Source organism: Ambystoma mexicanum, chromosome 6q, assembly GCF_040938575.1.
Source record: "Ambystoma mexicanum isolate Mex_15411 chromosome 6q, UKY_AmexF1_1, whole genome shotgun sequence".
NCBI classification, from domain to species: Eukaryota; Metazoa; Chordata; class Amphibia; order Caudata; family Ambystomatidae; genus Ambystoma; species Ambystoma mexicanum.
Genome location: NC_090937.1, coordinates 1,644,927,178 through 1,644,943,245, shown reverse-complemented (window position 1 = coordinate 1,644,943,245; position 16,068 = coordinate 1,644,927,178). Strand labels below are relative to the sequence as shown.

General features: G+C 44.9%; 1 protein-coding gene across 6 annotated transcripts in view; it reads right to left on the bottom strand.

Moving 5' to 3' along the window:
- LOC138516963 (uncharacterized) overlaps positions 1–16,068 on the bottom strand; it is a 530,457-nt gene that overhangs the window by 443,092 nt on the left and 71,297 nt on the right. For all 6 annotated transcript variants that reach the window (XM_069632440.1, XM_069632443.1, XM_069632439.1 and 3 more), the window contains one exon: positions 9,432–10,333. In XM_069632440.1, coding sequence (XP_069488541.1) covers positions 9,432–10,092 — 661 coding nt within the window. In that variant the 5' untranslated portion in view covers positions 10,093–10,333. The remainder of the gene's footprint in view (positions 1–9,431; positions 10,334–16,068) is intronic.

The following is a 16,068-nucleotide window of genomic DNA, read 5'->3' as shown; positions in this document are numbered from 1 at the left end:
GTTTTAGCTGCCCCTGATGTACAATGGGGTCTGTGTGTGCAAGACGGAACAGTTTTTCAATACGTGGGTTGATTGCCTGTGTTTGGTTCGGGGTCTCCAGAGAAGGCTGTATTCTTCTTTGGATGGATTGAAGGATTGGTATAAATTGGGTGGCGGCTTTCTTGTCCCCCAAAATATCTTCCACAAAATCCTTATCTAGCGGAGTCCCTTGAGTCTGAATATGATAGTGCTCAGCTGCCTTCATGAGCATATCGTTATACAGTGGTTGATTGTCCACTGGGGAATCTGCCACTGGTGCGTCTATATGAACAGGAGAGGGTAAGTTGTACACATCCTCCTCGTCATCGCAGTATTGTCTGCTTCCTGCAATGTATTATTGTCCTCAGTGTTTGTATTTAGATCATATAGATCAATATGGACTGGCTCTTGCTGAGGTGAAAGAGGAAGGGTGTCAGGACATGGACTCCTTGCTGGGGGCTGAGAGGACGGAGCAGCAGTGGTTAGTGGCGTGGTTTGGAAATTTTGGGGACTCTGTTTTTTTTTCTCCAAAGAAATCTGCCATAAATGACATCCTTCTCATAACCCGATCAATATCCTCAGAGGACCACTGATGAACCCGGTATGGATACAGGGTTCTGAGGTGTGGATTGTCCCTGAGGTGTAAGCTGGTCCTTGTTTCTCAAGGCTTCGGTTATGGTCTCCTCTCCCTGGGAAACAGTGTTTTTCCCTGTGAGGTGTGCTAGACTTCTTGTGAGAGTCGCTCTTTGAGGAGTGTTTCTTTGAACCTTTTGCCTTAAAGAGGCTCCCAGGGACATGTTTCTGTACCAAATGGGCTATTCCCGGGCTCTTGGTACTTTTAGCCAGTTTTGACATTTGGGTGAAGTGTCGAACCTCGGCGGTGAAGAGGACTGAAGCCAAGTCTAACGTTCGGCAGAGGGTTTAGACACGGCGTCTGCATTGTCTCTCGACTTTCGGGGCCTGTCGTGTGGCGGTCGGGACCTCGAGTGCCCAGGGGACAGGGATTCGGTGTACCTCCAGCTTGATGCGGTGTGCTGGCGTGTAGTCGACATCGAACCTCGGCCCTTAGGTATGCGCTTAGTGTGGGGAGTAGTGCGAGTGCTACCGCCGCCGGGTGTCGTCCCCGTAACAGAGCCGCTGGCCTGTATTGGGGTCGGGGTCTACCACTTGGGAATCAATCGGTTCCCCATCACCTTCGCCGTCCGAAAAGACTGCGATGCTGCCATCGCTGAAGGCTCCATCCATGGCTGCCTCAGCCTGCATGGCGTGATCGGCTCAACGCTTTGCCTTTCGGTCCTTGAGCCTTTTTGGCTTGAAGAGCTTACAGGCTCGACAATGTCCCTGATCGTGACCCCGTGCTTTACAAAGATTGCACACCCAGTGCTGGTCTGCCCAGGAGAACTTATTACTACGGCAGTATGTAAATGCCGTGTTCTCCATAGAAGAAATGGTAGCCAGGCAAGAATAGAGAGTGTAAAGGGCAAAATGCATCCTCTAATGTCCACCCCCACTCTCCCTGCTGTTTGGGCAGATGCCCGGTGCAGCCTTGACTTTCGTCCTTTCAACCACCATTGAAGATGCTGCTGAAAGTAGGTGTAGTAAAAGGATAGAAAGAGTAACTAACGCTAATTTAACAATAATCAATGCCGTCAGCCGAAAGGAACTGCGCGATAAAGCTTCCATCAACGATGTCAGAAAAAAACAACCTCTGGGACCTCGACGTGTATCTGTATCTGTATCTGTATCCCTCTCCCTCTCCCTCCCTCTCTCCCTCTCCCTCTCCCTCTCTCCCTCCCTCTCTCCCTCCCTCTCTCCCTCCCCCTCCCTCCCTCCCTCCCTCCCTCCCTCCCTCCCTCCAGGAGAAAAGCTGGAGACAAAGAAGTCTCTCATAAGAGGACTTTCACCAGTGGCAGTACCATCGAAGTCTCACTCCTGCTTGGTGCCCCTCTGGCCAGCATTTTGAATCACTCCCTGAAAGCCTGCTTTGCTTTCTGAATATTACAGTATCCTACATTGCCTATTTGATGGATGGCGGTACCAACCAAAATAAGGAGAGTTCAAGTAACTCGTATTGTTATATACATCCAGTCCCATGGTGTAACCCCAGTTTCCATTCCCTAACCGTCCCTCGAATTCTACATGCCACCTCGCACAATTCCGGTTGGAGAACCACTCCTAGCATGGCACATTTACTAGCTACATCAGATTTGATGGAGAGAGGCCGGGAATGTGAAGGGCGGAGAGAAGGAATGTGTCATGAACCGCCGTTTGCATCCCTTCTGGACTTCGTGGTCCCCGACCCATAGGGGACTGAATTCAGTAGTCCTCCCAACATGGCCGCTGAACGCGGAACGCTGTGTGCCAGTCTCTGCGTTACACGCTCTACAAAGCAGACACGCCCCGCGGCTCTTTGCGTCTCAACGCTACCGCTTGCAGTAGTCAGATGTGTGTTGCCGGAGCTCGTTCAGCGCTTACCTTTGTTCCTGGTTCCCGGTTCCCTGAATTCCTGTTCTTCCTTCCTTCCCCTTATCCTTACCTTTGCATATCCTGGATTTCTATCGCATTCGGGTCTCCGAGTGCGAACCTCGTTATTTCCCGGTCTCCAAAATCTGAACGTATCCTGGAGTTGGGTTACAAACCAAACACTGAAATTCGATCCCGAACTGTGCGAAAAAAGACCTCTCCGAAGATCACGAGTAAACAATACAGACAGGTGAGAAGGGGAGAGACTTGCGACAGAATATTGTGGCTGAGTAGAACATACATTAGAATTGAATATTATTACAGACATAGCTACTGCCTTTCTATTCACTTCTGCAGTAGTCTGTTTTTCTGTGAGCTTCCACCTCTCAACACACAAACTCCAAAGGTTTTAGAAGTGCGGACTCCTATTTCTCCCTGCAGTGTCACTTTATTGCCCTCCAGTCTTTAATCCCACTTTGCACCATTCTCATAAATTTCACAAGTCACTTTTTGGGTTTGTTTCTCACGTTCCTATCCATAGCTTATGTGCCTGGTCCTCAGTGCTCGGTTTCCAGATAATTTCGGCTAATCACTGAGTTGGCAGCATACATTTGTCTTGCCCGTGCCTAGATTTGCCAGGTTTTCCTAGAATACTAAAATTCTATGGTTCTATGGCAGCTTTCCTTACCTGCTAGTAATCGTTTCTTGCCTCAGAAGTCATTCGGGAAGGTTTGTTCTCAAAATAGAACATGTAAAAAATATAATTGCTTGCTGACAAATGAATAGGTGGGCATTTAAAAAATGAAAAGACAAAGCAGGAAAACTCGTCGCAGTCTCTATCCCAACAAAGGCACTTCACCTCTCAAAATCGCTTTCGTAGCGCCGGTCAATGATATAAATGATATGGCATTTATAACGCGCCTATACACAAGTGTTTCAATGCACCTTACCTTCACTAAACCAGGATACCCTCCTTTCACCCATTAAACCAGCACTTCCAAGTAACTATACATCTCAATCAGAACCATCATATTCAATCCTCTGCTGGATTCTACTATGCTGGATTAAAAACTCCAATCCCACCTCTCCGCAATAATCCTCCTCCGAACTCCACAAACCACCTCAGATACCCAGGAATTCTTCTGGACAAACTAGACCTCGATCTGTGTGAGGCCTACCGATTACCAGCCGAATGCCCTCTTTTATGCTGTCCAAGTACTCCTTAATTAATCTTTTATAACGCCAGTCTCCAAACGCAGGAGCGGGATTCGAACCTGTGTTGCACTGCATTTCCCCCAGCCATCATCCCGGACCTTCTTTCTTAAAAGGATATAAATATCTGTTCACCATCAATAAACTGCTACTGTTAATTTTACAATCAATGTAAACCAATAACTACAGCCTAAACCGTGTTGCACTTTTAAAAAGCACGGCGAAAAAGACTTAGCCCCAGAAACATTTACATGATATGCCATTGCAACGACTGAAAGGCCAAAGTATGAATAGCTGAAAGGCCTACTCTGCTAGGATGTTATTAGCCTTGTGTATGCAGGTTAAGATGGAGCCGGATAGATTCATTTTTGAGAATAGCTTTAGATAATGGATTAGCCGTCATGATCACGACTGTAATGTGTGCTTCATAAAAGATTTACTGTAACACATTTGTAAGCATCCATTTTTATATAGTCAGTATGGGCTCCTGTAGTAATAAAATAGGTGTCCTTCAAGTACGCATTTAATTTTATAGCTCACCTGTGGGACTAGCCAACTATTGTTCTTTCGAGTCAGCAGCCCAACATTAGGTTTGAAGCTGGGCGATGGCGTCGTGTGACTCGAATCCCTGGCACTCGCAGAACCTGCGGCCGTCGAGGTTATTGTTCAAAGCTCCCGTATATAGTAAGCAGTGAACCTACGCTACGGGGAGGAGTGGCGGGCATCTGTAACAAGCAGTAAGCATTCATTATCCCCATGCCTGCTTAAATGCCATAGCTGGCGCAGGCCTGCAACACGGTTCCAAACCAGGCAGACCGCAGCCCAGGAGTTGCTCTTTCTTCCCCTAGGACAGCTTGACCATTCAAACACTTGCCATACTTTGCTATGCTCAGGTGTATTGTCAGATCAAAGTGGGACCCACGTTTTTGTCACACTTTCTCCTCTACTACCCTGTATCGGCTACTTTTACTCTAAAAATCGACAAATACTCCCAAAAATAAAAATACGGAATAAAAATACTCGCGACAAAAAACAGGAGACAGTGAATCTTGTGCCCCTGCTATCACCCACACAGCTCCATAGATCTGTTTGGACCAGTAGTGCACGCAGTACCACAGAAAGAAAGTACTATTAAAGTCGCATTGTAAGAAGAAAACCTGCATCTTTTAATGTGCATTATAACTAGGTGAAAGGATACTTTATTTCAGTTTTCACCATTTACAAAGAGAAATTCAAATTACAAAAATAAAACCCTATTAAAAACAAAATGTGCTAAAAAGATAATGTAAATTTATAATCGTACATGATAAAAATGGAATTAAAATTCCTTTCCAAGCGGTGACAATATATTCGCACAGATCGTTCAAACCATGAATCAGTGCAAGACAAAACAAAATTCATTGCCTCCAGAAAAGTTCTACTATTATTACAAATACAATGCCTTTTAAAGAACTGGCGTCTTAGATCCAATACTCTTGTACAGATCAGCAGAATGTGCTGTAAATCCTCTATGGCACCAATTGCAGTGCTTAGATCTAAACTGCAACAACCTCCGGTTCCTTAGTGGCAGAATATTTAATCTCACCATTGCAAGAATACGTCTGTGAATTGGTGATCGAATGGCGCTCAACGTACCCAAATCCTAATGTGGACACCATGCTAATGCCAAATGGCCGAGTGAGTCCAGATGGGTCATACTATTTATAGCAAGGTTAGATTATAACTTTCTTTTTTTCCAACTCTCACATGGTCAATAAAACCCCTTAACTATTTAAAATCAGCGTCCCACTTACATAATACACAACATTTCTTATATCAGGGGTACTCACCATAGATCCCGGCTTTTGTTAATCCACCCATGACATTCATAATATTTGGTTTCTACGAGGAGCCAGAGTGCATTTTCCGAAATTAGTCAAGAAATCTAAATTAGGCACGCACGCAGCTATTTAAAACCCCAACTTCAAAGGCAAGAGTTAAGCCTGGAGTGCTTGGGCCCATGCCAAGCAGCTTCCTCGAATAGATGTGCAAAATACGATCCAGGGCCAAGCTAGACATGTTGCCCCATATTTCACTACAGTATAAAACAGATGAATACACCTTTGCTTCCAACATCTGGATGCATTTGTCTAGACGGAGGCTGCCGCCGTATCTCATCAGACGCCCCTCAAGCCAGTTTGTAACAGGTTTTCCAGCAACTGTAGATGTGCAGACCATAAATTCCTCCAAAAAGCACACCTAAATAAGAATATGAATCCACAGCATTAAGGTTTGTATTATTTATCGACCAATTAAATTTCTTTGTATTGGATCCAAAAGCCACTATCTTAGTCTCATTTAAATTTAAGCTCAAGCCATGTTCCTCAAAGTAACTAGTTGCAGAACTCAAACTGGTCCTTAATCCTTTTGTTAAATCTAATAGGATAGAATCGTCTGCATATAGAAAGAAGTGGTAGATGACACCATTTATACAAAGCGGTGACAGACCGAGATGCAGTGGGTCCAGCATAAAATCTAAAAGAAAGATGATAAAGAGCAAAGGGGCCATTGGGCAGCCCTGGCAAACACCCTTATTCGTCACAAACTCCTCACTAGCCCCAAAACTAGGAGGGCCAATCGCTGACGATCTTAGATTGGAATAGAGAGAAATCATTAATTTCAGAAGAGTGGCAGAACCCCCATTTTGTATAATTTATTCCACAAGAGGGAGCGATCGATAGAATCAAAAGCTTTTGCTAGGTCCAAAAAACCGGCATACACTATTCCACCTCTAAATCTCTCATTTATCTGTTATAGTAGCAAGGACAAATGCATGGTCCGTTGACATAAAGCCCTTTCTAAACCCTGCTTGGTAAATAGATAGTATATTATTTTCCAACACCCACTGCTCTAACCTACTCACAAGGCAGCTGGCAAAAATCTTAGGCCCGCTATCCGATAAAGATTTCGGATGATAGCATTAAGGGTCAGAAAATGACCCTTTCTAAAAATAAAAAACTCTGACGTATATAATTCATCCCTGATCCAAAAATCAAAAATCACTTGCACTGGTTTGCCTTAGAACAGTTAATGTTTATTCGCATTAATCATATATGAAAAGTATATGTCCTTACTGAATCAAATAAGAATAAGTACCATACACAGAAGTGGTTCTCGGCATGAGTGTGTTCAATATACCAATATTAGATATACAGTCAAATTTCCATTCAAATATGCCATCTGGTAGTTTTTTTACACAAGCTAGATTGAACTTTATTAGCCTATATGAATCCTAACAAAATATTTAAACATTCATTGGTAAATCCCAAATAAAGGCAGTTGCTACGTAATTAGAACAATTGATCAGACCAGAATTAATTGTATGTGAAGTGTACACAAACACATTTCCATATGAATCTCGACAAGTTGTACACTCAAAAATTTGCCAACACGCGTTTCGACCCTTCCACTTCTCATCAGGGAAAGAAAACATCTGTACATGACCACGCAGACCTTGTGACTGATGGCTATGACTCCATAATCCTTGCATCATAAATCCTGTGTCAAAAATCCTTATCTAGACATCAATGGTATTTATACTGCATATGTCCCACACACCAATATCATTAAGAGAGGGAGGGGGTACCCGGGGAGAAGGAAAAAGACACAAAAGAAAAAAGGTATTAGCAACGTATCAGTTCCTAAATGAGATCAATACAAATCTATATAATAATATTTATTCTGTTCCTGTAGATTCCTCATTATTGCTATTGGTAATGCATGTCTATCTACAAAATTGTTATCTGAAGTGGAGTATACAGGGGGGCCTGCGACAGTCCTGGGAGTTAACCCACGTTTAAAGTTACCCTACAAATAGGATCCACTGCAATATATGACGATTCAGAGAGGTTCGCGGTCTAGACATGTGAAAACAGATAGGGTGCTACGCCAAGGATTGGTGTTGGCCCCATATCTGTTTAACCTGTATATCCGATATGGGCACTGTGCTGGAGAGAGCATATCTGGGCCCGTCAAAAGTGGGCAGTAGGAGCAGACATTAGCTGGCTTATGAAGATGGTATTCATTTGCTGAACTCTTGGCTTCCAGAGAATGTTAAGAGGCTGAAGGTCATTAAGGGGGAAGACAAAGGTTATGAGTTTCTCTGCTGGAAATAAGAAGCTGGGCAACAGTGCTCCAGATAAGCTTTGGAAGTGGGAGTATTTTATAAGTTGGAAGTAAAAGGATTTTTTTTTTTTTTTTTTTTAGGGAGTCAAAAAGCAAGTCCAATTCCCAATGGGAGTATTTTAGAAGCAAGTAAAACTGTTTTTAACTGAAGACGGAAATGTTTTTATAATAATTATTTCTTTGCATCTAGTTTTTACTGCACATTAAAAGATACATGCTTACTTCTTCCGATTAGGCAGTAAGAATAGTACTTTTACCTGTGGTACTATGTGCACCACTGGTCCAAATATATCCATGGAACTGTGCGGGTGAAAGCAGGGGCACAAGTGATTGTGTTTCTGTGTCCTATTTTTTGTTGGCAGTATTTTTACTCCCTATTTTTATTGTTTGAGAGTATTTGCCCATTTTTAGGGAGTAAAGTGTTCAATGCACCTTTGTAGTGCTGGTTATCTGTAGGGCTGGTTCGTAATACGATAATGGACCCCTGGAAGTTACAGACCACTTTGTGTACTTAGGAATACCAATCTTCTGAAAGCAGACTACTTTCAGAAGACTCAGGGAGACTGAATACAGAAACAGCCAAAACCTCACATACTTGTTGCTGTTCTGAAACCTACAGAAATCATTTTGTCAGGTTGAGCAGTGTGACCAATCAAAACCGCAGAGTCAAACTTCCATTATTCACTCAAAAAGGTTTCTTACTGAATCACTACAAGACCAGTTTCAAATTTAAAAATGTGGGCATTCTTATGTTCCTATAATGCTCTTTGCTTTTATGCAAATTTGAAGAATTTTGTTCTATGAAGAGCTACTGTGTTGCATGACCTGGCCTGGGGCCACGCCCCTCGGCTCTGCTCCCTCCTCCCCACAGCCCCAACCCTCCAAAGAGAAGAGGGGTACCCCAATAAATGTTTTCCATTTCCAGCAGTCTAGACTGCAATATCTCAGCGGGTAAGGGGGCGGGGGAGTTTGTTAGACCGAATTTTAACAGTTAAAACATATCTATGTGGACAATAACCCAATGCAGTGAAGCTGCCTATAACAAGGGGGTTAATATGTATCCAAACTGAATTACTTGTAACTCAAGCATGTCCTCACCAAGATGGTATTGGGTTTCCAATACACAATGCGACGGTCGGACAGGCCCGCTGTGAATAGTTTTAACTCTTATCTAGTGAAGAGAGACTTATTTTCCTTCTTCCAAAGGAAGCAGAACTAGAGTACAACACTTCCTTTCCACAGAGTATGCGCTGCGAACAATTCGTGTGACCGCCTCACACTAATTTGCAGCACCACGAAACACTGCATTACAGCAAACTGGTAAAAAGCCTAAAAGAGCCCCAGCGTAGATCTAAAGTCCCCAGCTATCAGGACGATTTACAGATGGATGCAACACATACCTCCTACATTACCCCGACTTAGTCAACGGAAGGTACGCATCCCCAAGGACCACAATGATCAATCGACAGAACCCCGATGTGTAAGCTAAATCATACCTAAGGTTTTCACACACAAGGAGATAAAAAACCTTGAGTAAAAGCAAAAAGTAAATTATACAGAGCTTTAAGCTGTACCTTCAACGTGCTGCTCTTCCACCTGCGGCGTCATCTCGACAACAGGGTGTCCCTCCGCGGACAGTGTTTGGAAGTCTCCTCCAGCCAGGTAGCTCTCAATCAACTGCACAGCGATATCAAGGGACAAGGAGGCCATGTGATGGCTAATCCACTCCCCAGCACCTGGCGGCAGGATCTGAATGAACTGCTCCACAACGATGATTTCCACAATTTCCTCGGGGCTGCGCATTTCTGGCTTCAGCCACCGCCTAGCCAAGTCCCGCAGCTCATGGGCCACTGCCCGGGGTTTGGCTCCTTCTGTGAATGGAAGGCTGCGGAACTTTCGCTGGTAGCTCCTCTCACTCACGCCCAAATGATCGAGGATGGATTCTTTTACTACATCATAGTCCTCTGCAATGCCTTGAGGCAAAGCCTGATAAACCGCGCAAGCATCCCCAGAAAGCAAAGGACCCAAGCGCTCTGCCCACACTTCTTTAGGCCATAGAGCACTCTCCGCCACATATTCAAACGCCCTTAGGAAGGTTTCGGGATCATCCCCAGGCTTCATCTTTCCAAACTTGATGACTTGCACAGGAATCTGGGATGTCCCCAATAGGTGTACTTGGGACTCATGGTGATCAGATAGTGTCGGCAACTGGAGCATCCTCGGTGGCAGCTCCATTGTCCTTTAACAAGAGTTACTCTCACTTCACTGTGGCACTGGGCGATTTTCTCCTTGCTGTGTTACCCTAGCCTCACGTCACACAGCACGCACCACACATGAAGGGAGAAGGGTCTACCCCACTACTGAATTTAATACTCCACAGCACTTTCAGTACTCCCACCTCAACGAACAAGACAGCTGCTGTGAAAGATATTCTACCAGATCAGACTGCTCTTCTGAAAATCAGTACAACCTGCACCTGAAATGAAAATAGGAATGGTATCAATTGTTAAAGTACAGTTTGAACAGAGCACTCACATTGCAAATTAGCAATAGATAACATTATTAGAAGTCACAAGCAGACAATACAGTTTGGATATCCCCATTTTTCAGCAAGGCAAGCAGAACAATGAAGTGTGTACTGCCCTCCTTTGATCATTAGGGAGCGACTTTCATAACCAGCACAGCATTTGCTAACATGTGACAAGCGTCGGGAACAACCTCCCAGTATAACAACTTACGCCATGTCGGACACACTACCTCTGAGAATTTATGCCTGAAGTTGCTTGCCTTCTGCTTGCTTCGCTAATGATGTGCCAAAGCATTTTCTAGGCCACATTGCGCCTATGATGAAACATTAGAATGCGTACCTCCATACCACAAACCCTGCACTGTAACCACGCTCCAACAATATAAACAAAAGTTGATTTTATTAACTTAGAATTGCAGTATTTACAAGTAACAAGTAGGCACATCAAAGAAGAGACTATTGCAAAACATACACTTCCATTATGTGTAGGATTGCATCTAAGCACTCCTAGATTTTGCGACTGCAAAGGCATTTGATGCTGTGCTACTTCATTCAACCATTTTGCTCACAATTTATTTATTTTTACATTTATAAAGCACACTAAACCCCAGGGGATCAAGGCGCCGGTTACAAAGGTTGCATAAAATAAGTTACAAGGGTACAACGTATGTGGTTGGTTGGCGGCGGCCAGTTTATTACATTGGAAGAGGACCATCGGCAAAGCACAAAGTCTTGAGATGTTTCCTAAATGTCAAGCAGGATTTTTCTGCTCTTAGCAACGTGGGCAGCATATTCCAGTATTTGCAGGCAATGACTGAAGCTTGAGCCCTCTGCTCTCTTTAGATTGCATCTTGGGGTGTTCAGCATGTGGGCATTCGTGGAGCGGATAGGTCTAGCAGACTGGATTTTGTTAATTTTGTATAACATCTAGGCCTGGGCCTCGTTGGTTATAGATTCATGAGTAATGGCTAATGTTTTTAAAATGATACGCTCCGAAAGGGAGCCAGTGAGCCAGGTTTCTGGCAGCGAATATATGCTCCCGCTTTGTGATGTTTAGTACAGCTCCGAGGGTGTTGTTCTGTACTCCTTGTAACTTGGCAATGTTCCGGGTGCGGGACCTTGCGAAGAAGGAATTACAGTAGGCAGGCCTCGAGCAAATGAGCGCCTAGGCGATATGGAGTCAGCTGTCAGAGGAAAGAAATGGCCTGCTCACGTTGAGATGTGCTGTGATGTAGGCTGCTTAAGAGTCAATGGCATGGACCTGGCACGTGAGCGAGAGGGTGGCATCAAGGTGGACACCCAAGGTCTTAACGTAGCTTGACACTGGGATCGGGATCCCCTCGATGGTGAATGAGCTGTAGGCTTTGTCCAGTTTATTGAGGATGGTTTGGGAGCCAACAAGGAGGGTCTCCGTCTTGTCGTTCAGGCACAGCAAGTGAGAGGCCATCCATGTTTGGTACACGGAGCGCAGCAAGTCGGAATCAGTGGCATAGTTGGTGGAGAGAGGGAAAATGTAAAGCTCTTGTTGGGAAGGGGGCAGACCCCCCCCCCCCACCAGGCGCTTTAAAGTAGGACAAGATGCATTTGAGGTGCTGTGATGAGCCAGGGCGGAGGGGAGGGGGATTGGGGGGGGGGAAGGGTGTCAGTGAAAGGGACGCTTTCCTCTTCAGCAGCACCCTATGCTAATATAATCAGTTTATTCGTATGGGGTGGTCCAAGGTACGGGTGGCATCGCCAATTTGTGTAGTTATTAATATTCCTAGGTAGAAGAAAAGGCAGAATTACATGCAGAAGGCCCAAATCCACGAAACTACAGAAATCGCCAGTCATGGCCGAGCACCCATGAGGACAGTTCACACCGCCACACAGTTTGTTCATTGTTGCAAAGATGTGTCTTTCACCCAAGAGGAATGTGCCCTATAAGGCTGCGATCAAAGGCCGGTGCCTGGTGTGCATGCCTTCTCACTTTGGCCAAAGCATGACGCGGCCCATAACCCAAGTGACTACGAGTTAAAGCCCATATAACTGACTGAACCCTAAGATCCCTGAATTCCATGACACCAGGTGCACTTTGACCACCAACCCCAAAATTTTCTAAGAGGATGGACAGGGTGTATCATTGAAGCAAGATTCACGTGATTTGTATTGCGAGGTGCTGGGTGTGTCCGTGTGTGTGTCCGTGTGTGTGTCCGTGTGTGTGTGTACACCCTGGCACCTTCTGTGTGTCCATTATAAGGCCTGCCAAGAGCACAGTAATAGGAGTATAATTCACTTGTTTCCTGACCTTCAACGCGAGGAGATGAGCCCCGCAGCAACGACGTGATGACGACAGATGGACTGGGACCAATAAACTTCCATCCCATATGGATAAAGGCATCACCTGTATAGGGTCCACCCAATCAGCTACGCTGGTTTTTATTGTATGTTGTCGCGTCATCATGACGCTATGTACCTTTAAAAGTTTCTGCTTGTACCTTTCTTTGGCAGAAAGTTCTTAGCAGCAGAGTTCTTTGCTGTTGCTCTCATCTGCACTCTAGTAAACACAAGGGAGTCTTCTTTTAAATAGCGCACACTGCAAAGTAAATCAATGTAGGAGCTACCAATTTAGGCAGATAAATGAAGATGAAGACTAAATAATTTGCACAAACTTTGGTTAAATAGTGAAGCTAGGATGGAGCCCAGTCTGCAACTTAGGCACTTGTAACCCACATTACATATCGCTAGCGTCACCATAACTAAATCATCACCGTAGCGTAACCACCGTAGCGTAACATATCGAGGATAAAGGGATTTCAGCCCTCCCCCTTGCCCCGATCCGTCGACCAGCCAAACTAGTTGCATGCAAATACACTTCGCATGCTTAAAAAGTTCTGTAAAGAAGCAGTAGGAAAACTCTGGAAGATCCAGATACACTCCCAACTCGCCAGAGCAGCTCATGTGCGCTGGGTGACGGCCAACACCCAGGAGCAGTTTTCAACTCCTGCTGATCAGATTTTGATCCTGGGGTTGTAACCGCCCAACCTTCACAACACAGACAATAGCCACCCCAAACACCGCTCAATGCTGTGTCATCACCACTAAACACTTCTTATTGTAAATTCTCTACTGATAATTTGACAGACCTCACTGTCCCATTAAATTTCCTGCTTTGCACATAAAATAAAGATTTTTTTTTGATTTTTTTTTTGATTTTAAATAAAAAGTTTACACTTTTAGTCTACTGAGCACGGAGCAGCAAGAGGCGCGCTGCTCTTGGCCCTATAAACGCTACCTAATGCAAGTGTATGTACCCATAATCCAAGCTTTTAAGGCGATTGAGGCTGGTTTCGGTTTAATGCAACGCTCAGACATAACTAGTGCAATTGTACATGATATTGCGACGGCAGCTGCCTACACTGCCAAACTAATCAATGCCAGCAGACCCTTCTTATCCACTGACAACTGTATCACCCTGGCCAGAGCGCTCTTTCTTTCCAGGATCGATTACTGCAAATCACTTTTTACAGGCTCGAGTGCCCGAAACATCAAACTACAAATAGTCCAGAATACAAAATAGTCCAGAATAACACAGTAAGAGTTGCTCTCAATGTCCATAAAAAAACATTTTTCCTCAGCCAGACGAAATGTCCACTGGTTACCAGTTTGGGATCGCATCACCTTTAAAACTCTATCAATAACTCACAAATGTCTCTCAAACAGTGCACCAACATATCACGCCAGACAAATCTCCAAAACCTACTCTAAAAGGCACACCAGATCACCCTATTCCTGCCTCTTGGTCATCCCAAAATACAGATTGCAAAAAGCTGGAGGAACCAGCTTCGCTGTGATTGCAGCAAAAGAAATAGAATTCCATGCCACTAGCCCCTCCCTCTGGTTCTTACGAAAAAAACCTCAAAACCTGGCTCTTTTCTCAAGACAGGTAGGAGAACCACAGCACCCACCCCCCTCATACCTGCCCCTCCTCGTCCCCCGTAGCAGTAACAACTACAGCCAATCCTATCAGTACCCTAAACAGCTTAACAGTGCCTCTCCAGCACATAATTGCTGGAATGTAACTTAAATGCATGATGCAACCACTGTAACCAAGCCTGCATCCTTTTCTGTTTGACTGTATACAAGATGTAACCACTGCACCCTTTTCTGTATGACATGTACGTACGATGTAACCACAGTAATCAAAGTATGCAACCGCTGAAACCAAGTTTGTATCCTCCAATGTAAGCAACTGTCGTATCCAACCATCTTAAGTAAAGTGCCTAAATGCCTCTGGGTTCGGTGCGCTATACAAATGTCAAAATAAATAAATGTGTTCTATACCACCGACTTGGACAGCCTTCAGCAATGAACTAAGGCATCTCAGTAAAGCGTTATTCCTGCAGCGCATTTCTGTAATCCAACACATTAATAGGCAAGCAGAGGGCATAGATTATAGGCATGGGGTATGACGATAGGGCACTCATTTCGGATTGGAGCCCAGTGGGGTACCTTGTCCAGGGCCCACTCTGTCGAGCACGCCCACTGTCCAAGGCACTTCGCTCCGACCACTAGTTGCAGAACCCACCAAGTAGATAGGGTTGAGGGTAATGAAAGCATTGAATAAGTGCAACAACAGCAGGTAGCACGGAGAGAGCACCGCAAAGCATGAAAAAGACTCAATAGAAGCCAGCACGTATGGAATGGCGATTACAAGCATTACATGTTTAGTCTGTCAGAAACACCTCGATTATATGTACTGAGAGAGGTACAGTTGATGCAGAAAATCCAGACCCCAACTATTATTAGAGTATTGAGCGCAGAACTTTATTCGGGACGCAACTAAGCGAATCACAGAGGGAAGGACACGGTAACAGGGTAGGAGGGTGTGGGGGGGTTAGTAGTAGATACAAGAGAGCAGGGAGTTAACTAGGGAGGGAGTGGATGGGCAATTTGGTAGCACAGGTTCTACAAGCAACGAGAGGAGAAAACAAGGGGGGCAGAGGAACGTAGGACGTTGTAATTCTCCTTTAGAGGGAAAACGATCAGTGCAGAATGTATGGCCAGTGGTCAGTATTCATCTTACGTTGAACAGTAGCACGTGCTTCCAACAGCTCTCAGGGTTCAGAATAAAGATTTGATGAACAAAAGCTAAAAAGCAGCCCCTGGGTATCCGGCAGGACGTACCGCTGGGGAATCACAAGCAGTCACACCGTAGGACAAATCCAACTTGGACAAGGTGTAGAAGAGTAGGAGTTCAGTTCACAGCATGCCCGGCGTCTTGAAAGAAGAAAAAGATCAATTTTCCAGTATGACTGGTACTAGTGATGTAATTGAGGCACAATTTTGATGGCATCAGCGGCCTGTAGGTGCAGGCAATTGTCAATGGCAGCACTGTGTTTATGGGCTGTGCAACAAGGGGCTAATAGTTAAGGCAGCTTAGCTTCCAACACCTGTGATGTTCAGGGGGTTATTGTTTAAGTCTACTCTAACGTCCCTTATACACAAATTTTTATAACTGTTGTCATATGCATGGTTATCTAGGAGCGTTCATCTGCTTTCCCTCTAGAAGAGGGATCCGTTAGGGAGAAGAGGGGCTGCGCCGAAGGGGACGAGGGACTGCGCAGGGGATGAGTAGGATGTAGGAGGGCAGGGGGTACAATAGACGGCACCCAGGAATAGTAGTGGGAAGGGCTTGTGACTCGACC